The sequence below is a fragment of the Rhineura floridana genome, chromosome 22, assembly GCF_030035675.1.
Source record: "Rhineura floridana isolate rRhiFlo1 chromosome 22, rRhiFlo1.hap2, whole genome shotgun sequence".
Lineage (NCBI taxonomy): Eukaryota > Metazoa > Chordata > Lepidosauria > Squamata > Rhineuridae > Rhineura > Rhineura floridana.
Genome location: NC_084501.1, coordinates 9,549,280 through 9,576,424, shown reverse-complemented (window position 1 = coordinate 9,576,424; position 27,145 = coordinate 9,549,280). Strand labels below are relative to the sequence as shown.

The 27,145-nt window shown below is 48.9% G+C and overlaps 1 protein-coding gene across 2 annotated transcripts; it reads left to right on the top strand.

The window, feature by feature from the left end:
- Nucleotides 1-1,127: 1,127 nt before the first annotated feature.
- LOC133374633 (dual specificity protein phosphatase 10-like) lies at nucleotides 1,128-24,062 on the top strand. Of its 2 annotated transcripts, none has more exons than XM_061605750.1 (4): nucleotides 1,128-1,432; nucleotides 13,302-14,509; nucleotides 19,575-19,874; nucleotides 20,312-24,062. In XM_061605750.1, exons 2-4 carry the CDS (start codon nucleotides 13,315-13,317, stop codon nucleotides 20,575-20,577), a joined length of 1,761 nt encoding a protein of 586 aa, XP_061461734.1. In that variant the 5' UTR covers nucleotides 1,128-1,432; nucleotides 13,302-13,314; the 3' UTR covers nucleotides 20,578-24,062. The 2 variants fall into 2 exon arrangements, with proteins under 2 accessions (XP_061461734.1, XP_061461733.1); XM_061605749.1 differs by lacking the exon at nucleotides 1,128-1,432 and adding an exon at nucleotides 5,486-6,357.
- The last annotated feature ends 3,083 nt before the right edge of the window (nucleotides 24,063-27,145 follow it).

The window sequence follows — 27,145 nt, the reverse complement described above, 5'->3', positions numbered from 1 at the left end:
TGTCTATCTAGTTGAGCTTCCTGTTTCCTGCAGTGGCCAATCAGATACCTTCTGGAAGCCCACCAGAAAGGCATGAAAGCAACTGTATGTCCCTCCCTGGCAATGGTATTAACAGAGATACGCTGCCTCTGAATCTGGAGGTTCTGCAGTAGCTGTTGATAGATAGGTCTCTCCTCGGGGATTTTGTCTCATTCTCAAAGAGGATTTGTCAAGGAGAGGCGTTGCCCTCAGCTGTTAGGTGGTTATAATTGAATAACCGCAACCACCGACTCCTGATTGAGATGGCCTCATTTATTTAATTTCAATTTAAAATTGAACACATCGCTAAATGGCAGACCCTTTTCAGACCCTTCTAAGAAGTTTTGCTTTCCTTCTCCCTGTCCAAGGTTGCTTTTCCTAGCATTGAGATAAAAAGGAAAACTAGTCACCTACTTAAAAAAAAAAGTTTGTTTCTGCAAGGGGGAAAGAATGCAACAATCTCATTTTTCTTAGTTTTCTCTACCTATTAACATTATAGATGTGTGTGTATGTGGGGGGAAATGCGTTAGCTGCATTTTTCCCTTGCAAAACTTGAACATTTTATTTATTATTAAAGAATGATAATATACTGTATAAATAAAAAAACACATCCCAATGTATGGCTTATAATTGTCAATTTCATTTGACACCCTTCAGACACTGCTTGTATTGTTACATACAATTAAAACAGGATTGGTGGAGTACTCTTACTGTCAGTGTCAGCAGGCAATAGATTTTTGTCCTTGCTGCTTTTGGTGTTTGTTTTTTTAAAATCCTCATCATCTTCATTATTACCTTCCCCCTTTATTGTTCCTGTTGCAATTGCAAAATAAAGACGAGGAGGATGTGTCGGGCTACGGTTTAAAACGCACATGAAGGACCAGAGCTCCAATCAGAAGCTCTGCCCTCGCCCCCCCAGATCAGCCCGCTGCTTGCACCCCTCCCTACGGGGCTGGAGTTTCCGAGGCTGTTCAAGCCCGTTTCACAATGAATGTAAGCTCCTGAAGGAGTCACGTGCTCCCTCTGCGTCACATTCACCGGGAGAGCCGGGCCGGCTTCTTATTGGCTGCCGATGATGTCACCCTACAACCCTTCCTCCTCTCTCCCCGCTCCTCACCTCGCTTTCCTCTCCTGCTACCATCAAAAGCGTCTCCAGCACCGTCAGCCAAGGAAGGCAGGGGGACAACAAACCCCATTGACAACAAGAAGAAAAGCACGAGAAGGGATCAACAGCCAACGAGCCAGTCATCACCTGGAGGGCACAAAGGTGTCAGAAGTTGAGGAGCAGCCGTCCCAGATCCCTGTCTGGTTTCAAGCGTCACCATCTCTTCTCCCATCCCAGCCTCACCGAAAGGCATCTCCCCCCCCCCACCTGCAACAGCCTCATGGATTTCAGGGTTAGAGTGTGATGCAGGTGAGTGGCCCCTCTTCTAAAGTCGAGCCGGTTGGTTTGGTTTGGTTTCTTTGCGATTCGGGACTGTGTGCGCGTGTGATTTCTTGCAATCGCCCAGCATCTGGAGATCTTTTAACTGTGCGTGTCTAGGGGGTGGAGGGCGGCAATGGTGGACGCGCTGGGCAAAGAGAAAGGAGGTCGTTAATCTCCCTCCTCCTTCAAGGCACTGTTTGGGTTTTTTCTTTGGGGGGGTGCATGCCTTTGCAACACGAAGGTGGGGTAGGGAGAATCGCTTGGCACATTTGGGGAGGAGATTGGGCACCCCCGATTTTTGACAGCGTCCTGGTCGGCGAGAGAAAAATGGGGAGATTTTTTGTGGGGGGGGGAAGGAAGAAAAAAAGATGAGAGAGGGCGATGAGTTTTGGTTTCTCTCCCCCCCACCCCCAAGGTGGCAATCGAAAGAGTGGGTGTTTGTGGTGGCTGTCGCCTGGGTTTGTTGTGACAGATGATCCTTGGGGGGGGTGCGTAGGAGGCGAGAGGGAGACGGTGCCAGGCTGATGCCCAGAGGGTGGAGGTGGCAACGGAGACTGGGAAGCGGGCTGGGGGGGTGTCCAGGAGGGAGGAGAAAGCTGTTCCTCGCGTCCGCATCGTCAACACAAGAGGTTACCAGAGGAGACTGGAGGGTGCCCAGCTCTCCCCTTACAGGTACCCTTAAGTCTCTTGACTGCTAGGATGACACTTGGGGATATTTTAAGCTGGTGATGCATGGGGGGGTTGGGGACACCGGGCAGATGGGCTTTATATAGAGACGGGGCAAACCGCGGATGGAAGTTAGGCCCTCGTTGACACGTGTGCCCGGGCTCACATGCAGAGGGTTGCACAGAGACAGACACACAGAGAGCCCTTTCTTCTTTAAAACTCAAAGGACGCAGCAGCATCTGAAGGTCTCTGGTTCGATGACCAGCATCTCCAGGTAGGGCTGGGAGGGGCTCCTGGCCTGAAACCTCAGAGAGCCGCTGCTGGTCAGTGTCCTGAGCTAGACGGACCAGTGGTTTGATTCAGTAGAAGGCGGCGTCCCGTGTTTCTAAGGGTGCAGAAAGAGATGCATGGATGGGCAGGCAGCGGACAGATGCTCAGCCGGTGCAAAGGTTCATTAAGCGGCCAGTATCGAAATGCACATTGCACAAAGTCGACAGACGGACACACAAAACAGCTGTGCACAAGGCATACACTGAGGGCCACAGTATGTGCATGTTGCTTCAAAGAGTAATACGCCAATGACGTGTGAGCACACAGTGTTACACAGGAGATGTGCACAATTTATTGTACTTTTATTAAAATGCATATCCTGCTTTCTCAGAGCTGGGGGAGAGTCATGGCTAAGTCCTCTGGTTGCCTTTGCCATGAACCAGCAGCCCCCACCTATCTCAGACTCAGTCCTCCCGTCTGCAATATAGGAATAATAATACCGACCGACCTTACAAGGTTGTTGTCAGGATTCCAAGTGAATATATGCAAGACACTTGGAAAATTCAAACATGCCCAAGCAATTTGCTAATTATGAGTGCCAAGGTTCCATATGATTTCCATTCTTCGCAACATGCAGATATACTCTTTGTGTTCAAAATTATCTCCTGGGGGGTAGTTATTGGGCACTGGGATCACATGGCACTTCAGAGAGGGACAAGGGGGAGGGCCATAGCTCAGTGACAGAGCATCTGCTTTGCACACAGGTGGTCCTTAGTTTGGTTCCTGGCCTTTCCAGGTAGGACCAGGAAATACTCCTTGTTTGAAACCCTGAAGGGCTGCTACGAGTCAGTGTAGACCAGAGATAGCCACAACGGTGCCTGGGACTACAACTGCCATCAGCTCCACCACCGTGGCCAAGGATAATGGGAATTGAAGTCCGGCATCATCTGGAGGGCACCACATTGGCTACCCCCGGTGTAAGACAATACCAAGTGACGGGGCCCTTTCAGCACCTTGGAGAGCTCCTCAAAAGCTTGGGCTAAAACCCGAAGTGGATTCACTGACCCACTGACATTGGAGCCACCACATTCCACTGCTTGACGGTTGTGCATAGTCCATGGAATACTTTGCTGCCCGTCTACAACTCTCTTGGGGAGATTTGAGTGTCGCCTATACACGTGTGAAACTAGCAGAGGCAGAACTGCAGCTGCCATGGGGCAAAGGCAGGAAGTAAACCGTCAAAACATGTGCAGAAGCTGCCCGGGTGAGCGGGGCAGCTGTTCTGAACAGGATACGTGTGTGAAAGGCGTTGCTTTGCTTGGGGAAGGTCACCTGGGAACACCAAGGCTGGGTCATGAAGTTAGCTGTGTGTTTGGCCTTTTGCATACCAGGCTGATGAAACAAAGGGGGCATGAAAACAAAGATTTATCACAGTTTCCTCCCTTGGATGAATGGGGACATTCAGAATGGGGGGAAAGGCCGTATAGCTCAGTGGCAGAGCAACCTCTTTGCACGTAAAAGGACCTGGGTTTGATCCCTGGCATGTCTAGGAAGGCAGGGCTGGGAATGTCCACTGCCTGAAAGCCTGGAGGGCTGCTGCCAGTCAGTGTGGGCAATAGTAAGCTAGATGGGCCAACAGTTTGACTCGGTACATGGAGAGCCTGGCTGGGAGTCCAGAGTCTGTGAGTTCAAATCCCTGCTTGTGTTTCCTGAGTGTCAAGGGCCAGCTAAAGATCACCCCCACAGGAAGTGGCTCAGGGGTTACATGCCCTGCCACCCAGGCAGCCGTGGGCAAATTGCATAGTCCCAAGGAGCCCAGTTGCCCGCCAGCTGGCAGCTGCAGACAAGGAAGGGGCTGGCTTGTGCATCTGTGGCAAGCTGAGCAGGCCCTAGCCAGCTGGGGAGGACTAGCCTCGGAGAGAGGCAATGGGAAACCCCCTCTGAATGCTGCTTACCATGAAAACCCTATTCATAGGGTCACCATACGTTGGGATCAACTGGAAGGCCGTCCATTTCCATTTTCAACACAGCCTGTAGCTGAGCTGAAGCACCTGCAGCTGAAAGAACCACATATTGCTAAGGTAGTGCCCTCCAGACATTACTGGACTACAATTCCCATGATCCCTGACAGTTGGCCATGGTGGCGGGGCTGGTGGGAGTCGGAGTCCAACAATGTCTGGAAGGCACCCTGTTTGCTATCCCTGGCATACTCCTCTCCCCATTTACTCCTGGCATTCCTTCCCCCCCTCTCCACCTGTTGTTTCTTCTGCAGTGAATTCTAGTTTGTAAGCTCTGGAGGGCAGAGACCTGTCCTCTGGAAAGCACAAGGTACGCTGATGGGTTCTATTTTAATAACAACAGTTGCGGTAACGTTGCATGGAAGCAAGAGAAAAGGGTTTTGTGCAGTTGGGAAGAATATCTGCTGAATTGCTGGGGAGGGGCCAGGGTAGCTGACGTGGTGCCCTCTAGATATTTGCAGGATGACAATTCCTATGACTCTGCACCCTTGGCCATGGTGTTCGAAACTAGGTGTTCAAACCTGGGTGTTCCTAACATGCTTTGCATTCAGCAGAACCCCAAGTTCAGCCCCTGGTATCTCCACTTAAAAGGATTGGGTAAAAGGTGAGGAGAAAGACCTTTCTCTTCCTATGATCCTGGAGAGCTGCTGCCGGTCAGAGTAGACAATATTGGGCTAGATAGACCAGTAATCTGACCTGGCATAAGGTGGCTTTGCAGGTTGTGGTGGAAAAGCTTGCACCAAATATACATTTGAAAAGTATGAAGGCTTATTTCATATTTATTACAGTGTTTTTTCCTAAGCACTGAAGGTGCTTCACATACACTGTCTCAGGAATCCTAACAACACCTTTGTAAGGCAGGCCAGGATTATTACACCCGTACTGCAGCTGGGAGGACTGAAGGCTGAAAGAGGATGGGGGGGGGGACAGGCTTTCAGGTTACACCAGTGAGCCAAAATCAGAATCGTGGGCTTTCGGTGCTTCGTATTAATAATCCAGCCATCACCCTGGCCTTTGTTCCACGTGCGCAGTTCCACACGCAGATAAGAACTCAGCTTCTCATCTGTAAGTGTGTTCTGGGAGACCCCGAAGGAGAAGGGGGGACCTTTAGGCCCTGGGACCTGCAGCATCCCCTTGTCCTGTTTTCACTGAGCGCTCTCAGGAGCCCAGAGGCTCCCCAGCAGACACACAAGCGAAGGCTGCACAAGGGCAGTATCCGGAGTCAGAGTCCAGGGTTTATCTCAAAACCAAGCGGGTCAGGCAAGCATCAGGGTCAGAAGCCAAGGGGTCTGTAAGCAGCACAGGTAATGAGCAAGACAAGAGACAGGTCAGGGCTCCCCAGGTAATCTTTAGGCAAGGCGAGTACAGAGCTGGTGTACAGACGTAGTTCCAGCAGCCCTTCCGGCCTCGCACTGGAGTTTTTGTGCTGGAGCTGCTGAACCACACCCCAAACGTCAGCTGATTCCCCATTGATCACCTGAAGCCAGACCTTTACTCCTGAGGAGTCCAGATGGGCCGGGTCTCCACCTGGCGTCTGAGGCGATGCCTCTCCCTTGGGCTCAGGAGCCATTCAGCCTTGATGTCAGAGGCCGAACTTGCCCTGGGTGCAGACGCCCCATCCTCGACCTTGTCATAGCCTAGGCCCGGGTCCAAGACCGGAGCCTCCTGGTCTTCCTCTGATGAGGACTCCCCTGGCTGGGACCTGACACCCCTCTAGATCTCTCCCTCCCTCCTGTGCCCCAACCCCCACCCCGAGACAGCACATCTAGGGCCAAGTGGTGAGCTCATGCTGGGGTGAAACCCGAGGAGACAGATGCCCTCATTGGGTACTGCCAGGCTATGAGCTCAGGCGAGTATTTTTAGAGGCACCAGGCAACTTCATTTGGAGGCGGCGAGGACTGAACCGCAGCCCAAAAGGAAAGGAGAACAGCAGTCTACGGGACGACTGTGTGCATCGTGGTGAGTGTTGGGGGTTAGGGTTTTTTTTTTTAAAGTACATTTTGAGAGTGCACACCAATCTAACCCTAAAATTGTTAGGAGAACCAGGAAACCTGTACGAGTTGTGTGCAGTGCTATGTGTGCATCTAAATTCTCCCCTGCAGATGTGAAGAGGAGTTCGGGGTGGCCCCCACACAGGGACAAGTGTACACCTGCACGTGCAAATCCAGTTCGGGCTTTCCAGCTTTTAAGGATGCTTATCCTCATGACGGTTGTGCAAGGGAGGTTTGGTTGAGAAATAGGCATTTCCTGAACGCAAACCAAGTGGAGCTTCAGGACTGAGCAGCGGGTGGGTGGGATTGAAATCCCCTTTGGTATGTAGTAGGCAAAAGTGAGCCGATGTACACCATGCCGGAAAGGGTGCATGCTGAATGGCATGATCATTCTGCGTACAGCCTGCATTTGGCTAAATTGTCTGGGGTGCATGTCTCTCTCTCTCTCTGTGAACTGCTTTGAGACCAATGTGTTTGCAGGAAATGTGGTGCATAAACAGCCCCACTGCCAGTGTGTGAGCATGTGTGCAAGCATGCATTGGCCCTCCTGTATGTGTACTATTAAGCATGAAGGCACATGGACAAAGATGGTGCTTTGCACGAGGTACTGCGCCATCTCTGGGAGTTTTTCCAAGGAAGAGAGGTCCCTGCCCTCAAAGAGCTTACAATACAGATATAGACAAGAGGGGGAAATGGGAGTCCAGGCAACTTCTTAAGGGGAGCATGACATCATTGTGGTGGGTGAGCTATTTGTGGAACTCGACTCCTCACCACTTTGGTAGGGGGAGGCTATGAAGGGAGAGTTTATAATCTCATGGGAGATACGTGGGGTCTAGAATGGCAGACGGTTCCAGGCGAGAGAATGGGGTGGTGGTGAGACAGTGTTTATTTTATTTATTTATTTATTTACTGAATTTTTATACCGCCCCACTAGCATAGCTCTCTGGGCGGTGTACAACAAATATAATAAATACAATAGAATCACATAGAACAATACAAAAAATATAAATGCAAATCCATAATCTAAAACCAGTTAAAACATATTTTAGAAAAGCTAAAATGCCTGATAAAATAGGAAGGTTTTAAATTGGCGCTGAAAGGATAGCAATGTCAGCGCCCAGCGCACTTCTTCGGGAAGACTATTCCACAGTTTGGGGGCCACCACTGAGAAGGCCCTAGTTCTTCTTACCATCTTGTTATTGACTTGGGCTCCGGCACATTGGCAAGGTGGGTGCCTCCCCCCCCTTTTTTTTTTATTAAATGATTATGCTTATGGGTGAGATTTGGTGTAGCGGTTAAGAGGCTGTAAAGCAAATCAGGAAGTCTCTGCTTCAAAGTTTGTCTTTGGCACTCTCCCTCAACCTCAGTCTTCCTCATCTGCAAAATGGGGATAATAATATCCAAGGTGCCTTACAGAGCTGTTGTAGAAATGGCAAGATAATGGATGCAAAGTGGTTTGAGCAAGGGTAGGTGCTCTATGCATGCATGATGGCGCTATGGCACAATGGAGAGCGCATTTGACTTGTAGCACAATGAAGCGACTCAAGGGTTGTGGGTTTGCGGCCCAGCAGAATCACTTAGGCTGCAATCCAATACACACTTACCTGGGAGTAAGTCCATTTGAACCCAATGCAGCTTACTTCTGAGTAGACATGTAATGGATTGTAGCCTTAATGGTTTTTTTTGAATAAAAGCTGAACAGCGTGGTGTAGTGGTTAGAGTGCAAGGCTAAGAGCTGGGAGGCCAGAGTTCAAATCCCTGCTCAGCTATAATGCTCACTGGGTGACCCCAGGCCGGTCTCTGGCTGTGTATGCACCAGACTGTAAAGCTTTCCTCAAAGAATCTTGGGAACTGTTGCTTATCCCTCACAGAGCTACAATTCCCAGCACCCTTAATGAATGACAGCTCCCAAGATTCTTGGGTGTGCTTTAAATGTATGGTGTGCCTGCAGCCACGGTCTCTCAGCCTAGCCTATATTGCAGGGTTGTTGTGCGAATACGAATGGGAGGAAGAGAACCATCTCTACTGCCTTGAGCTCCTTGGAGAAAAGGTGGAGCAGAAATGTAATGAATAATCCAAGGGAGGGTGGAATAGCCATTAGGTGGGCAGCCAACCTCCTCCAAATCATCTATGGCAGGGGCAAACGGATGGACCTAGGGAAGATGGTGTGCTGATGCAACGGCCTTTTCTGCAATTGGGGGTGGTCCCTGTCTCGTTGTTGTGCCCAATTCCCTGTTGCTTGCAGGGTGCACTGTTGATGCCCCACATTAGCATCTCAGCCCCATGTGGCTCGAACCTCGGGGAGAGGGAGGAGGAGCTGTTTGCCCTGGCTGAGCATGTGGGTGGCGGTGCAGAGAAGGCAAGAGTGTTTGTTTGTTTGTGGCAAAGCCAGGAGAGCCAAGAGCACAGGAGCACAACTGGAGAGGATTTGGCAGAAGGGCTGGGTCGGTGCCAGAGAGTGGCCAGGTAGGGCCCTGGCTGAGGCCCCCTGAAGGGCCCCTCCTTAGGATGGGAGGGTAGTGCTCCTGTTTCACAATCCACAGCAGCATTGGCTTCTGATCCTGTTGCGGATCATGGAGACAGCGCTCCCAGGCACACACACAAACCCCAATACAATCAGTGTGGGCTTCAATAAGCTCGCACGCACGCCGCATCTCCCTCTCCCATCCCTGCATGTGCATGCCTGCCATCAGCCAAGATGGCGGCGGGGGCTTCCCCCACCTGTGTGGGGAGGGCTGGGCTACAGTGCCACGGGCCTGGGGAGGCTGGTGCCGAAGGGCCCAGTCATGTCTGGCACAGGCCCTGGAAAAGGAAGTTGGCTCAGTGGCAGAGCGTCTGCTTTGCATGCAGAAGTTCCCAGGTCCGATCCTCAGTGGCAAGTCCAGGTCGGGCTGGGAGAGACTTCCCACCAGAAACCCTGGAGAGCTGCTGCTGCCAGTCAGTGCAGACAATACTGAGCTGGGTGAACCAATGGTCTGACTCGGTATCAGCAGTGTAATCAGTGGTCTCAGTGTGTGTGTGTGTCTTAGACCCCATACTTTTTTGGGAGCTGGGTCCCAATGTCTCCAGCATCCTACGAGCCAATCAGCGTGAAAGGGGTGTGTGTTAGCCACCGAGAAGAGTCTTCTCACAGGCTTCCTTGTCCTTTCCTGTTGACCGGAGCCAATTGGAATGAAAGGAGGTGTGTCAGCCACTGAGAAGACTCTTCTCAGTAGCTAACACACTCCCCTTTCATGCCAATTGGCCCCTAGGGACATCTGTTGTTGTGGGAGAAGGCCAGCGTGGGAAGGAGTGTGGAGATGATGACAGGAAGCATGGCATGACTATCATGAAGGGACCCTGCACTTCTGAATGCTCCACGATGCGCCTGCACAGCATAAGGCAGCTTCCGGTGTTCCTATGAGGGAGATTGACAGGGAGAGGTGCAGGTCACTAGGAAATAGGGGGATGGGGGGTTGCAGGGAGCAGTGAAGAAAGAAGCAGGGGGCAGAGGAGATGGATCCGTTGGAGGGGGGAATACCAGCAGAAGGAGGGGGAGAGACCTGGGGCAGGACAGGACGTAGCTCAATGGTAGAGCGCATGCTTTGCACCCAGCAGGTCCCACGGTCAAGACCTGGCACTTACATTTAAACCAGCGGTGTGATGCCTCTGTCAGCTGGAGAGCCCCATTCCTTTCTGGACAACCTTCCAGGGGGCCACATGCAAGTGGTGGGCGGGACCAGGGGCAAGAGTGGGCAGGGCAATGAATGCAAATATTACTTACCTATACAGTGGGCTAGTTTCTACGCACACTCCCCTCTCGATCCTCCATCCAGGCAAGCAACGGGGGCGATCAGAGTTCAAGTATGCCAGCCAGGGCAAAACAAACAAACGGTTTAAAGAGGCTATGAAGTGTGGCCTGGAGAGAAGGGGTGTGGCCTAAGAGGGGGTGTGGCCCAGCAAAAAATACCATACAAACTACCTAACCCCGCAGTGCCCGCTGGCATTAATTTGGATTTTGACAAGTTAGTTGCACATGAAGTGACACCAAAATTAGTGAACAACTTTTGGATGATTTGGGCTCACTAATACCCTGGCCTTTGACACCTGAGTTGTATATTTTTTTTTAGGACCCACCCTATTTTCTGTGATGTTTTTTAGGTTGTCTTTTAAACTGTTTTTAATTATGTGTTTTAAAATTGTTATAACCTGCCCTGGGACCTTTGGCTGAAGGGTGGGCAATAAATTCTAACAACGATAATAAGATGTAAGAAATCACTTGCATATGCAGCTTCCCATGGATATCATTTTTCAGAGGATATTATGGTGCTTGAGGGTTGTGGGGTGGGGGAGCCCACTTTATTTCTTACATCTATATTCCCTCCCACTTCCCTCCAAGGAGCTCAGTGTGCCATATAAGCGTCTCCTCATCTCCATTTTATCCTCACAAAAAGCTACATCTGGAGGGTACCAGGTTAGATAAGGCTGCTGTATAACAACTACAACCCCCTGCAACCCCAGAACAGATTAAAAAATCTATTTTTATTTGCTTGTGTTTTCATTTGCCATCCCATACGCCTTGTTCCCCAGGCGCATGGCATGTGCTTGCTAGCATCATGCCGCCGCTGTGATCCTTGATGTTTTGAAAGACTGTAGCTCAGTGGACGAGCATCTGCCTTGCATGCAAAATGTTCCAGGTTCAGTCCCCAGATTGGGGGAAACTGCCAATAATAATAATTGCTAATAACAATAATATTCTAATAATAATAACAATGTCATGGTTTCAAAGGTAGGATGGTCAGATCAAATGCAAGGATATGACAGCCAGTGTGGTGTAGTGGTTAGAGTGTTGGACTACGACCTGGGATACCAGGGTTCAAATCCCCACTCAGCCAGGAAGCTCGCTGGGTGACCTTGGGGCCAGTCACTGCCTCTCAGCCTGGCCTACCTCACAGGGTTGTTGTGGGGATTAAACGAGGAGAGGGATAACCATGCATGCCACCTGGAGCTCCTTGGAGAAAAGGTGGTATATCAATGCAATAAATAAATAAATTATATAAACTTAAATAGAGGGCGAAGGGAGGTCAAGCTAACTTGACTCAAATCCCACTTTGACCAATTAGTGACTACCTCTCAGACTCAGTTTTCCCCATCTGTAAAATGGGAATGAAATAGTGTTCAGGCAAACGCAAGAAGGATTATCACCCTAGTCAGTGTAATCTGTGGATGAACCCTATATAAAAAAGAAGAAAGGGTGAAACCTGGTTGTTCAAAGCCCAGAGATAGGTGGTGGGGGTGAAGACTGGGAAAAAAGGAATATTAAAGATACCTCAGGGGCAATGGGATAGAGCTGGCCAGCCAAGCAAGCAGCATGTGGAGTTAAGTAGTAAACCCACATATCCATGTAAGTGAAGAAAACACACACAATTGGGTGCAGAATTTTGCATTCTAAGAATCAGTTTTCAAGGTTTATTTTAAGAAAAGCAAGTTTCTAGCCCTCAAGGCTATGACAGTAAGCTTAAAAGAATGTGGACAACACTCACTGACACCTCTTAAACTTGAAGGGGCTCACTACAATTCCTAGAGTTCAGGCAACAGGGCTCTGTTCCCCCCTCCCCCCATGACAAGCAGGCACTAAATAAAATATGATGAAAAGAAATAAGCAAATCTGACAGAAAAGCATCTCTAGAATCCAGTCCCCCCCTCCCCAAGGCAGAATATGGGAATTCTTATTTAAGTGGCAAATGCATGCATGCACCTAGCTATCAGAAGACAAGCAAAAACAAAAAACAAAAAAAACCTTCCCCAAAACATACTTGGCTTTGGTTCAGAGAAGTGGCTACCTGAACAAGTCTGGAACCAGTTCCATCCTGCGCAGGGCAAAATAATTGCAGCTGGAGGGAGGATGAACAAAGGTCAAATTGCAGCATTCAGCAAGGCAGGAGGTGCCAAAGATAAGAGAAGCAGCTTTGAGGAGTTTTGGCTGCCTAGGAGAGGCCTCTGGTAGAATGGCCTGGAATGAGTGTGGCCCATCAGGAAGCCTGTATAGATCTTCTAGGCAATCAGGGAGCTGAGTGAGCAGCCAATCAGGGCCTGAGAAAAACATCCAGGCATGGTGGCTAGGCTCTCAAGGTGTTTCTGGTGGTGGTGTATCCATTAATATAATCTGAGCCCATGGCGTCCAGACGTTGTTGGACACCATTTCCCACTAGCCCCAGCCAGCATGGCCAGCTATGGTGAATGGGTGTTGTCCAACATCTGGAAGGCCCGAGTTTCTCCATCCCTGGCTTAGTCTAATCTTGATATAAAGGAAAACATGCCCCTGAGTGCATGCACTGAATAACCAAAACTAAATGCCTTGCCTATCCTCTGGAAAAGATGGTGATGGCGAATGCTCATGATCCAGGTCAGAAGGTGTGACTTGGAGGCAGGCACCAGCTTTACCTGGAGAAGGTTTCCCCGCCCACTTGTATGTCAAAAGCTCAGCAATCTTTGCCTGGTGCAGAAAAAAAACAAGTAGGCATGCAGGTGAGTTTCCCTGGGGTGAGCATTCCACAACTGTGGTGCCACCACTGAGAAGTCGACATCTGCCTCACCTCCAATGGCAGTCCTCCACTGAAGAGCTTGATGCAATGATGGGAAGCCTGTGAGCTGCCCCCCAGAAGTTGTTGGATGCAGTCCCAGTTCCCATCAGCCCCAGCCACCATGGCCAATGGTGATGGAGGATGGGAGTTGTAGTCCAGCAGTGTCTGGAGGGCCACAGGTTCTCCGCCCTGTCTTAACGTAAGCAAAAAGCTGCATGAGCCCCACATTGCAACACCTGAACTGTGTGGAGTGACAGAGCTCACAGAAACTTCTAAAAGAATTCACCCCATTTTGATACAGGCTCTTCTGACTTCTCTCTCTGCTGTCGTTCCTTTGCTTGGTCTGCAGTTCACCTTTCCCAATGCCTCCCTCGCCTCTCGAAGAACGGATCGGCGTGCTGCAGAGACCCAAGACCTTGGCCTTACACCTCAACCACAGCTTCGCAAACGGGGGTGCCAGAAGCGAGAAGCAACCGCAGCCGCCTCCGGCTTGCAGACCGTCTGGCCAGGCTCCAAAGGGGGCCTCCGAAGGGACGCTCCGAAGGGACAGCGTCCTCCAGCCCAACCATTCCCACACCGTTGACATCAAGCTGACGCTGGGCGGTGCGCAGAGCCAGGCACCGGAAGGGAACCTCTCCTTACAGCTGGACCTTAAGCAGAGTGAGAAGAAGAAGAAGAAAGGGGTGCCGGGTCCCCAGCTGAAGGTCTTCCTGCCCCAGGCCAAGCTCAAGAAGCGGTGCTTGAAGGAGAACTCCAAGCCGGTGCTGGACACCTCCGCCAGCTCCTCCTGCCTCTCCAGCCCTGCCACCACCATGCACCCTCTGAAGTGTGGCTGCCGGGGCTGCTGGCGGCTGATGCGCTGCGACGACGCCAACTCCAAGTCCGGCCTGCGCTCCCTGGGCTGCTTCTCCTGCCACTCCAGCCTGCGCTCCTTGAGCTGCTCCAGCTGCAGCCCGCCCTCGATCAAGAAGTTGGGCTGTTTGCCCTGCGCCCCGGCAGCCCTCCGCTCCTTGGCCTGCCTGGCCTGCAATCCCTCGGGCAAGTCGGGCAGCTCCTCTTGCAGCTTCTGCAGCAGCGACCCCATCGTCGCTTACCACTCCCGGGCAGGCTCCTCTCCGGCCCCCAGCTGCTATGGCGGCGGGGAAGACGACGATGACTACAGCGTCCGCACCATCTGGCCAGACGAGCTGGCCAAGAAGATGACCAAGTCCCGGGCCCAGCAGCAGGTGTCCCCCTTCATCCTGGACTGCCGCAACCTGCTGGAGTACACCAAGAGCCAGCTCCAGGGCGCCATGCACTTTGGGGTGGCTGACGCTGCGGGGAGGCTTCAGCAGGGGAAGATGGCCATGCTGGATTTCATCTCTTCCCGGGGCACCTGCGATGGGAGGGACTCCTCACTGCAGCACCTCTGGCCGAAGGAGACCAACAGCTGCGCTGGCCTGGAACCTCTGCCTGCCAGCCCCCCAAAACCCCGCAAAATGCAGCCCTCCCAGAATCTCCATCTGGTGCTGGATCTGCTCAACAAAGATGGCGGAAAGGAAGGGCCAAGCCAGAGAGGTGAGCAGGGGTTTTTTGGCTGCTGACCATGGGGGGAGGTGGCAGGAGTTGTGGTGGGGCGGAACCTTATGCGCCCAGGGGGCACCTGATCTAAAACTGAGCTCTCACGTGAAATACCATTTCAGTGTCACCAGTGACATACTGAGACACAGATCAGGCTCCCTGGTGTGACTCTGCGCATTCACACAAACAAATTGGTGTGCTGGGAATTTATTCATTTACTATTACATCTATATCCCACTTTTTATATCGTCCAAGGTGGGGTACATGGTTCTCCTCTTCCTCCCCATTTTTATCTTCTCAACAACCCTGTGAGGTAGGTTAGGCTGAGAGGCAGCAAGTGGCCAAAGGCCACCCAGTAGAACTTCATACTCTACTGAGCAGGGATTTGAATGCTGTCTCCAGTCCAACACCCTAACCACTACACCACATTTAGGGAATTCTGGTAGAGCTTGGCAGATAATTATTTTTAAATGTTTTAGTTTCTTTTGCTTTTGTTTTAACTTACCACTACTTTTAAAAAAATAACTTTTTTAAAAAAAAGGTAACTAGCTTACTATGGGTCTGGGAGCAACAGCATGATCAAGAATTGGCCCTTTAGTGTGGTGGCACTGACACTTTGGAATTTTCTCCCCTTAAATATTAAAACAGGCGCCATCTCTGTTGTCTCTCCAGCACCTGCTGAAGGCCTTCCTCTTTCAACAAGCCTTTTAAATAGAGAGCTTATCTAGTCCGCGTCTGTGTTGGAATTGTTTTAAAGATTTTTTTATGATGTTTTATAGATGTTTTTAGTGTAAAGTGGGCTCCTTCTGAGAAGGGTGAGATACAAATTTAATCATTAATTAATTAATTAATTAATTGTAATAACGATGATGATATTGATAATAATAATGGGTCAGTGTGGCTGTTGTGATGGAAGGGCGGGAATCCTAGAGACACATTTGATGGGGAAATGTTTTGGCCCACAGGTCAGATTTGTTTTACTCCCTTCACCCCTGCAGGGCCACCTACCTCTGTCAATAGTCTGACATTAGGTGATTGAAAGATGGGCGGTTCTGCCCATCTCTCCAACTTGGCCCATGGAGGTTGGGGGGGAAAGGTCTGCTTCACAGTGCATTCCCTGCTGCAAAACAGGTCCAAGCAGGATTTTAACCCCGCTCTCCTGCCCATCAGCCAGTGGCATCAGTGGATGGTCAGGTGGGCAGGGTTTGGGGAAAGTGGCCTTGTGGGCAAACTTGGACTCTGTGGTAGGGCAAGATTGGCCCCTGGCCCTGAGACTCCCCTCCCCTGCTTTGTGGCACGGGTGGGGATCCTCAAGCCTGGGGGGGGGGCAAATGTGGCCCACCAGGGCTCTCTGTTTGACCCTTGAGACTCTTCCCAGTCCACACTTGTCACCAGTCCTCCCTTGAGTGCTTTTGTCCGGTTGCAATGTGTCCATGAACTATGAAAGCGCCTCTTGTTTGGCCAGCAGGAGGATGGAGAGGAGTGGAAGTGTGGGGGGTGACTTTTGTGTGGCTAGAATGCACCCTCCTGTACAAGGGTAAGAGCCACATCCGCTGCTCCACCCACTTTTGCCTCTAGACCCGCCCACCTTCGGCATGTGGCCCCTGGAAGGTTATCCACAAGGGAATGTGGCCCTTGGGATGAAAAAGTCAACATGACAGAAAAATATGAAGTGAGATCTTCTGGAATTTTAGAAGGGGAACAACCCATCCTTCAAAGATGATATCATCAGCATATTCTTATTCTTAATAATAATAATAATTTGATATTTATTTAAAATACACTCTTAAAACAAATTTAAAACGACTTACAGTCCCAATCTGAGGGGCAGTCACTTGATGAAAGCTGCCAACTTCTTTTGCCACACTGACATCTTCCGTTTTACTCAAATATGCAGTCCAATAGCTCTGAGGAAGGATGAGTGGTCAGAATTCTTCTCAAATGATAGCTTGGCCAACAGTTGGTGTCGCCAAATGGGGCTTCCAGTTAGAGGAGCAGCATACCACTAAACTCCATACCCTCCTTGTAAGCTTCCCAGAGGCTTAGCTGTTGAAGACAGAGAACTGAGCTTTTGGCAGGGTATAATAGAGTGAGCATGCAAAGGCCCAGAAAAAAAATGAAAAATTTGGAGGGAAAAGACTCCTTTCCTTAATTTTCTGCTTCCTGCTCCCCGGGGCCTTCACATCTCTAGCAGGGAATGGGGAAAGTTAGTTTCAAACCCTTTCTCACCCATGAAAACCTCACCATCGCTCAGCTTTGCCTACCTCGCAGGGTAGTTGTGGGTGTTAAGAAAAGTGAGGGCAAGAACCAGATATGCCACCTCAACCCCACTGGAGGAGAAGCAGGGCATTCCTAGTATGTTTCCCCTTTGCCAATCAGGTTTCTGGCACGGGGCGGGAGGGGGGGAACACCCTCTCTTTAATGATCACATCCCAGCTGGATGAGCAGATGGCAAAATATATGTGGGGGGAGGGGAGTTAAGCTTCAGCTCTCCCCCCCTCCGTTTCTCATATTTAGCACCTGTTCAAAACCCGAATGAACCAGAATGAACTCTGCCCAGCTGGTAACATGACATCATTTCTTTGAACTTCTTGCACACTTGTGCCCCCCCCACCGCCCCCATCACAGAGGGCTGGGGTGTGTGTGTCATTTTACATAGCAGATGTTGTAGGCCAGGAAGGAGAACAAATCCCCCCCTCATCCCCCCTTTCCTCGCACTTGGAGCTCCAAAGAAGCAACTTTCCAAGCCATTTGGCTAGCATGACTTTAGGAAGCTACCTGGGACCCAGTCGGACCACTGGTCCATCGAGCTCAGTACTGTCTACACTGGCTGGCAGCAGCTCCCCAGGGTTTCTGGCAGGGGCTTTCTCCCAGCCCTAGCTGGAGGTGCCACTGGGGATAGAAACTGGGACCTCTGCCTCTGAGGTTTCTGCAGGGGTCGTTTGAGCGGGGGTGACCGAGCTGGGCTAGAAGAGATTCAGAGATGCAAATCCAGAAAAGAACGCTTGACTGTCAAGCTGAACAGCTTTGGGTGGGACACAAAAGATTGTTTTTCATAGGCAGCAGTAGACTAATTAGGTAATTCTATACCCTGGAATTAATAGTCTTCTGGGGCAAGGGTGGGTTGGAAAGGAGGCATTTCAGATCCATCTGGTGCCCTCCAGAGGTTGTTGGACTCCCAACTCCCACCAGCCCCAGCCAGTGTGGCATGATGGGAGTTATAGTTCAGGCATGATGGGAGTTGTAGTTCAGCATCATCTGGAGGACCTGAGAGCCCCCTTTTGGTATAAAGGGACTGGAACATGGGAAAATTTCTGGGGGTATTGAATGCTAGTCCTACTCAGAGTAGACCCATTGAAATGAATGCATTTCAGTTAGTCATGTCAATTAAACTCTGAGTACAACTAGCATTGAATACCACCCACGGTTAAAAAGAGGATTGGACAGGATGATTCAAGCCACAGTGTGGTTTCATGAACATTGTAATGGATTAATCATGCAAGTGTTGTCAATTCATTGGCTCATCCCTTGAATTTGCATGAGGAAAAACAAGAAGCTGGTTTTCTTTGCTTTTAAATGATGTACAGTACACATATGTTGTAGCTAAGGATAGGAGGATCTGTCAGTTTCGGTTGTGTCAGTTTCTAATTTTTCCAAACTTAAATTGAGTTCTTCAGATTTCTGCAGTGATCTGTGATTTCTTTTTTGTTTTAAATCTTTTTGAAAATTCTTCAACACTTTACTACGAATTTCTCCTTGTAAACATGTTTTTGGATGCAGCTTTGACTAATGTGCAGTTTTCCAAGCAATTTCTCTTTATGTATTTTAATTGTATTTTAATTGTATTTTAATGTTTTTGTGATTTTACTGTTTACAATTTTATTATGTACATGTTTGATTTTATTTTTGCAAACCGCCCTGAGTGCCCGATTATAGGGTAGAAGGGCGGGACAGAAATATTTTAAATAAATAAGATAACACACATTTGTATGTTATTTTCACTATTATATTCGTTTTTATGCACACAATATTTGCATTTACTTGAACATTATTTGGTTGGAGGACTGCAAATGATAACTATGGATTTTGAAGGATGGCTAGTTTGGGCTGTCATATTTTTTCAGAAAGTGCAAATTTGATAGATTCAGCTTTAAATGTGAAGGGGATCAAATTTCTCCCACATGCCTAGTTGAAGCCCAGGGGATGGGGATGCTGTAGCCCTCCACATGTTGTTGGACTTCAGATCCCATCGTCTCTGACAGGTGGTCGTGCTGACTGGGACTGATGAGAGTTAGAGTCCAAAAAAATCTGCTGCCCAATATAATCGGGAACATCTTTATAGTTGATTTTTTAAAAAAAGTTAATCAGTTTAACCTGTCAATCAATTACAACATTGCAGCCCTAAATAAAATTGGATTATCACCACTTCTTCATTTAAAGCATTTTTATCCTGCTCTTTAGGCAAAAAAGACTCCCAGATCAGTTTACAAATGTCAGTCATGAGGAAGGATGGAGGAGCAATTTGGTTCCGTTTGTATTTAAAGGTGAATCTGTCAGATCTGTCCAAAACAATACAAGAGCCAAAAACACAGCCATCCTTCAAAATTCACATTTATCCAAATTCTGCAATGCAGTTCTCTAACCACTGTTGGAAAAAAAATGCATATTAGGGGAAAGCGTGCATAAAAATGAATAAATTTGTGAGAACAGCGAACAAAAAAAGGCATTATGTTTGGGAAAATTGCTTACAAAAAATGTGCATGCGCTGATAGAGTTTTTTTTTTTAAAAAAGAAATACATTTTCAAATTGCTGCAGAGATATGGAGAACTGAATTTAAGACTGGAAAAGGAGAAAATGAGAGAACGGAAGTGGACAGATCCTTCCATCCCTAGTGATAAGACAGACCATCCGCTAAGGCTTAAAATCTTAAAATATAAGAAGTCAGGACACAAAAGGAAAACAGTTTTGGAGGGAAAAGGAAAAAGAAGAAACTCAGGCCTTTTTTCTTACAGTGCTTACCCTCCAGGGGTTCAACGCCTTTGCTATGTGTTTTGACCACAGGCAGTCTGATTGGGTCAGACGTCGTGGATGGCCCAGATGACGTGGGTCCACCGCTCACGCCCGACCTGGAGAATGCAGAGCTGAGCCCCATCCTGCCTTTCCTGTTTCTGGGCAACGAAAGAGACGCGCAGGACCTTGAACGGATGCTGAGCCTCAACGTGGGACACGTCCTGAACGTCACCACCCACCTGCCCCTCTACCACGCTGACAGTGGACGCCTCCGCTACAAGCGCCTCCCCGCCACCGACAACAATCGCCAGGACCTGCGCCAATACTTTGAGGAGGCGTTTGAATTCATCGGTATGGTGTAGCCCGGGGCAAGCTAGAGGGGGAGGGCCGTAAGCCCAGTGGTAGAGCATCTGCTTTGCATGCAGCAGGGTCTCAGATTCAGGAATCGGCATCTCTGGGTAGAACTGAGAATTGCCCCTTGTTTGAAACTCTGGAGAGCCGCTGCCAGTCAGTGTAGACAGTACTAAGTTAGACTGATCAATGGGTCTTAGTATAAGGCAGCTTCCTATGTTCCTAATATCTGTTAAGTCATTAGTACCTTTAAAAAAATGATGCACCCAATTTTTTAAAACAGTTCGCCTGGAGCCTATTTGTAACTCATCATAGGTGAACTGGCAAGTAGCTGTTGTCATCCTCAGCACAAATTTGGGAAGCATTTGCACACATCCTATCTCTCCCCCTTTCTCACGTTAGTGTTGCCTTGTTTTTCCCTCTCTCCATTACTCCAGAGGAGGCACACCAGAGCGGTAAAGGGGTCTTCATCCACTGCCAGGCTGGTGTCTCGCGCTCGGCCACCATAGTCATCGCCTACCTGATGAAGCACACACTCATGACCATGGGCGATGCCTATAAGTATGTCAAGGGCCGGAGACCCATCATCTCGCCCAACCTCAACTTCATGGGACAACTGCTGGAGTTTGAAATGGACCTCAATGCCGGCATCACGCCCCGGATCCTCACCCCCAAGCTGGCTGGTGTGGAGACTGAGGTGTGAGCAAGATGGAGGAGACCTCCATCAATCTCAGGGCTGGGAAGTTGGTGGTGGTGGGGCACAGGAGTGCAATAAAAAGGGACTGACAAACGGCATGGGAATGGACACCAGGGTGGCTGATGCGCTGGACAGGAATGGGGGGGGCTTCTCAGCCACTTTACAACCCCTCCCCCCCAAAAAAACTCACAGCGAGGATCATCTTTTTTGGATGCCTTTCGATGCCTGCCAACTTGACAGCCTTCAACGTACAAAACAGCAGCGCAAAAGACTGGAGATATTTTGTAGGTGGTACTGCTGCCACCATCAAATTTTTGGGGGTGAGTAGGTGCGTGGGCAGGACACTTTTGTTTCTATGCTGGCGACCTTGGCTTCCTAAAACTTTCTACCTTGGCATCAGTGAAGCATGGGCAATGGGTGTTGGGGTGTTGCATGTGTGATCTTGCTGGGCTTAATTTATTGGGGTGGGGAGTGTGTGTGTGTGGGGGGGTACCCTTATCTGCCCCCTTTTTTGTTTTTGATCCAGATGCTGATTTTACCTCCCTTTTGACCACGATGGACACATTTTGGGGCGGGGGAGATTCTCAAGCATTTACTTGGGGGAGGGTGTTATGGAGAGGGGGGTTGACGGGGAACAGTGCAGGTGTGAAACCCTCTTCTCATCCCTTCCCTAAGTTATCAGTTTTTTAACGCTCAGGATCACAGAATCGCTTCTGGACAGAAGCTTCGGTGTGGATGGAGAGATGGGGAAGGGCAATTTGCAATTCATCTCCCCCCTTGCTCCTTTGCTGGGGGTGGGGCCGGGGCACTCTAATTGGCCCCCATCTCCTTGTTTATTGGAACTGCAACTGCTGCTTAGAGACTGTCTTTTCACCGCCAACCTGTCAAGTGGATCTTAAAAACACGAAACCACCATGGGGACTGATATTTAGGGGATGTGGTGGTGGTGGGAGGCATTGGCCCTCTTTTCATTCTGCCCCTCCCTCAAAACATATTTCAAGCACTTCCTCTCCCTCCCTGCCCCCCCTTCTCAGGGTATCTGATGGAACTGGAATCTGTCTTCCATTAATTAAGGGGGTTGTTTTTAGACAATGGGGCAGGGATGTCGGATTTTTTTTTTTAAGAAAAGTGGCATTAGGGAAGGAAGACCCTAAGACTGTCCATCTCCCTTCTCTAAGCTTTTTTTTTTAAAATTTTAGGTTTCTTAGGACAGGTATGGAGTGTTTTTCTAATTTATCTTAAGATGCAATATAGTCATACCATTTTTGTTGTTGCTGTTGGGTGTTTTTAAGTGTTTCCTTCCACCCCCACCAGAACAGGAGATGGGGCCTTGCATGTCTGTGGGTTCTTTTGTTGCAGTAGTCTTCCAGGCATTCCCTGCCTTTCCCCCTTCCCAGCAGGAATTTGAACCCATCACCAGCAAGGGGCAGAGCAGGGGTGGGAAATGGAGCTTTATGGATGATTTGGGGCCACAATGGCAGCCCGTTCCCCAAAGAACTCACTAATCATGCAGAAAGCTGACATCCCAGTACAAAAACCTGTGGCATATATTTTTTTTATGGAGGGAGCATCCTCCTAGAAAGTAGCAGCATCAGCTGATCATTCCTGTAGAGATGTGAAAACTCTGGATGTTGCTGGACTACAACTCCCATCATTCTTGACCATGGGTCACGCTGCCCGGGGCAGGTGGGTGTCCAAAGACATCTGGAGTCTCATCTCTCCTGTCTCCAAATACTCCCAGCATTCGGATGGGGAAGGTGTAGTGCCATCTTGGAATCCAGAAAACCCAGAATTCCTAGGGTTGGAAAAATGCTCCATACCCAAGAGGCTAGGTGATCCAAGAAGGGAGGCTGATTCAAACCAGTAGACTGACAGCTCAACAATGAGAAATTACTCTTTTAAGTATCTGTGAAAAAGACACCATGACTGCCCCACCCCCCGATTAATCTGAAAAGTTTAGTGCTCCAGAGGGTCATGGAAAGATTTTTTTTTTTAAAAAAAAATCCAAATACTGTTTTTAAGATCTTCCGTCCCAAATTTTCAGTTCTAACTACAGTAATATCTCAATTGACAAAGCAGATGCGTTCTTGGATATTACTTCTTTAACAGAAGCGTTGGTACGAGAAGTGGGAGTAACACGGAAAGAATAGGGATAGGTTTCTACACCTGCTCACAGATAGTGAGGGCAGCTTCAAAGGGGGCTTTAAAGCGTACCTATCCGGCACCCACCCACTCCCCCGCTGAATTGTATTGGATCCTTCCCTTCCTAGCCCTGGGAGAAAGCAAGAGATCTCTCCTGATGCAAAGCAAAAACACAAGCTTGTCAGTTTCACCCTAGCAAAGCAAAGGCACAGGCTTGAAAGTTTATCCATAGTAAAGCAAAGAGACAGACTAGTGAGTTTCACCCTAGCAAAGCAAAGGCACAGGCTTGAAAGTTTATCCATAGTAAAGCAAAGAGACAGACTAGTGAGTTTCACCCTAGCAAAGCAAAGGCACAGGCTTGAAAGTTTATCCATAGTAAAGCAAAGAGACAGACTAGTGAGTTTCACCCTAGCAAAGCAAAGGCACAGGCTTGAAAGTTTATCCATAGTAAAGCAAAGAGACAGACTAGTGAGTTTCACCCTAGCAAAGCAAAGGCACAGGCTTGAAAGTTTATCCATAGTAAAGCAAAGAGACAGACTAGTGAGTTTCACCTTAAAGCAAAGGCACAGGCTTGAAAGTTTATCCATAGTAAAGCAAAGCTGGTGAGTTTCACCTTAAAAAACCCTTTCTTTAAAAGGAGCATCTTTCCTGGAGGATTCCTTACTCCAGGTATTACTGTATTTAGGGTTGGGGGTGGGGTAAGTGGCACCTAAAATTGGAAAATTTAAGAAAGCAAGATTTTGCTTGCAGAACTATTTAAATTTGTAGCTGACCTGCACACCAACTTTAAGACATCTCTGCACTTAAATCTCTTTTGGAAGAGATGCAAACAAGCTCCCATAGTGTTGGGCCTCTGCAGCTGAGATACATTGCCCCCCCCCACCCCAGAAGGAAAGGCTGTAACTCAGTGGTAGAGTATCTACCGTGCATGCAGAAGGTCGCAGCTTCAACCCCTGGCATCTCCAGGTAGGGATGGGAATGTCCCCTGCCTGAAACCCTTGGAGAGCGGCTGCTCAGTGTAGACAGCACTGAGCTACATGAAACCAATGGGTCTTGATTCAATATAAAGGCACTGTGTTCCTCAGGAGCACCCTCTCTGCCCCCCATACCTCCCTCCTCCTTGCATTGCTGATCTATGGTGGCTAATGAGTGCAGTGACTCCGCCCCCTTCCTCATTTTGTACCAAATCCGCCCACTAGACATGAAGCAGATGTGGCCGGAGGCTATAGAGTTCCCATCTCCTTCTCCCTGCTGTTTATCTTTGGATCTCATCTTTGTTATTTATTGGGCCCAACTGTAAGGCCCCCGAATTATAATTTATTAAACGTGATCTCTTTTTTTTGTAACAAGGCTCCGTCTCTCTTGGGGATGGGATAGGAGGAGGAGGAGGAGGGAGATCAAACAGACTTCCACAAAAGGTTCAGCTGAGCCCTGGAGTCCCTGACAGAGCAGCACTGCACCTAAAACAACCAAGTTTCTAGCCCACATGAATCAACAGTAGCCCAGGAACACATACCACTCTGTCACTCATTTGCGGCTGAAGATACAACCTCTTAGATTTCCATCAAGCTTCCTTCCCTGTGTGGTCAGCTGTTGATGAATCACAATTTGCTCCAGGTGATTTAGGTGTTTGCAAGCTTGCACTGAACGCCTGCAATACACAAGGTGGATCTTCTTTCAGCAGGAACTCCACGTGTTGATCAGAGCTTCTGCACCACCACTGGGCATAATTTTATGTAATTTACCTTAAAGTTAAGTTAGCACTCCCCTAGAGCATTCAACATCATTCCCATTGTGCTGGAACCAGGGTCAGGATGGTATACTCTTTGCTAAAGTCTTATCTATCCACAACAGGTGGAGCTTCCTGCCTTTTAGTTAGAAAGTTGTGGTCCTTAAACCCAAGATCTCAACGCACACCCAACCTGACACACTCTCTCCTATGGTGAAGGCTGCCCCCTAATGGCAGCCAGCGAGAACTGCATCAATGTCTAAACATCTTTAAAGTGATGTGCATTGGAGCCAAAAACGCTATTAACTTCACATATACGCTGATGGGAGTCTGAGCCAGCAGCGACTGACCAGGAAAAAGGATCTTGGCATTACTGTATTTATATCCCCCCTTTCCTTCAAGTTGCTCAAGATGGCATACATGGTTCTTCCTCTCCTTTTTTATCTTCACCACAGCCCTGTGAGGTAGGTTAGACTGAGAGACTGTGACTGACCAATGGTCACCCGGTGACCTTCAGGGTTGAGCGCGGATTTGAACCCTGCTCTCCCAGCTGCCAGTCCAACACTCTAACCACTACACGACATTGACTCTGGGTTGTGGCGGATAAAAAATGTAAATGTACTGCCTTTAAGTCAATTCCAACTTATGGTGACCCTATGGATAGTGTTTTCATGAGGCTGAGAGGCGGTGACTAGCCCAAGGTCACCCAGTGAGCTTCATGGCTATGTGGGGATTCGAACCCTGGTCTCCCAGGTCATAGTCCAACACCTTAACCACTTAGCCCGATGGAAAAGTCCATCCAATATTTATAACTGCTGTGAAAATTCCACGTCAGGAATCATTAGGAATCAAACAAATCTTCCTGTTACATTATACCTTCATGCAAATCTATTGATGTGACCACGCTTGAAATACCGGTTCTGGTTGCTATGCCCCCACCATAAAAAGGATATTGCAGTGCTGGAAGAGGTGCTCAAAAGGGCAATCAAAATGTTCAAGGGGCTGGAGCAACTCCCCTTTGAGGAAAGGTTGCAATCTTTGGAGGGTTTTTAAATATATGGGGTGGTGGGGAAGGTTGAGTAACGGGGACGTAAGAGGTGTATAAAGCAATGCAAAGTGTTGAGAAATGTGGATTAAAAAAGTTTTTCCTCTCCCATGCTAGAAAACAAGGTTGCGCAATGAACCAGAAAGGAAGACGTTTCAGGACTGATGAGACAGCAGAATGACTATACAAACTAAGCTGAGTCCACTGTGGCTTCGCCTCCCCACAAACAAAACCTATGGGTCGTATTCAATGTTAGTCCTACCCGAAGTAGGGCCATAGAAAGTAATGGTCATGCTGTGGAGACTGGTGGCTCCGACATCAGTGGGGCAGTGAGTCCGTTCCAGATTTTAGTCTGAGCTTTCAAGCTGTCCAACATGCTGCTGCCAGTCTCCACAGGACATGACTTAGGCCTACTTTGACTAGAACTTAGTTGGATGTAACTGTATCTTTCTACCTCCAACCCCACGCACATACCTCCCCCCAAAGGATTGCTGCATCCGAGGACCTGGCAAACTGTGCCCTCCTAGTACCAATGCGCTAAATGTCTGCACATCATCAGAATTTGAAGAGGAAATATCAGCACCGAGGGGAAAAAAACTGTAACAGAGGCAGCGTGGTCGGAACGTTGGACCAGGACTGGATGCAGATTTGGAGCTCTGTGTAACCTAGGGCCAGCTGATATTTCTCAGCTGAAAAGAAGGCCACATACTATCTCAGTGAACCTTCCAGGGGCCACATGCCAGTAGCAGGCAGGCCCAAAGAGAAATGCAGGAAACGCAATGGACGCAACTCTTACCTGTATATAGTTGGCTACATTTCGGTCACACAAAAGTTGGGAGGTTCCGACACGCCCCTCTCCATCTAGGCAAGCAGGAGGCATCATCCAAGGACACATTTCAGCCAGACAAAAGCACTTGAGGTAGGTGAGGAACAGCACCAGTGAGGGGCGTGGACTAAGAAAACTCCCAAGGGCCAGAGGTCTCCAAAGTAAACATTCATTCCCAAGGTTTTCACTGTGGATGCATGCCATGCGGAGCTTTGGGGTGAAAGGTGGGATATAAATACCATTACATTTATATCCCACCTTCCCTTTAAGGAGCTCAAGGCAGTGTACAAACATGGTTCTCCCCTTCCCGATTTTATCCTCACAACCCTTTGAGGCAGGTTAGGCTGAGAGACAGCGACTGGCTGAAGGTCACCCACTGAGCATCATGGCCAAGCAGGGATTTGAACCCTGGTGTCTCAGTTTGACACTCTAACCACCACACTACAGCAGCTCAGTGATCCTGCATCAAGTGATGCATGCGTGGAATATACGAGTCCACCCTTCCTTTCAGTGGAGAGAAGCCATTTCAAGTCAGGACTCCTAGACCCAACAAACCCGCTGGAATAGGAAGAGAAGCCTCAAGTATGGTTTTGTACGATGAGATGCTGTTCTACCCAGCATTTGGGAAAATGCCCCTCCCTTGAATAAGATGTGTATTGTGTAGGACAAGAGTAGTATAGGAATCCTATGTCAGGGGTAGAGCACCTTTTTTGCACGCAAGAGCTCCCAGGTTCATCTCCAGGGGGAAAAAAAGTCAGGCAATACTAGATGGGCAAATAGTCTGAACTATTATAAGGGAGTTTCCTATAGGCATCTGGTTGGCCACTGTGAG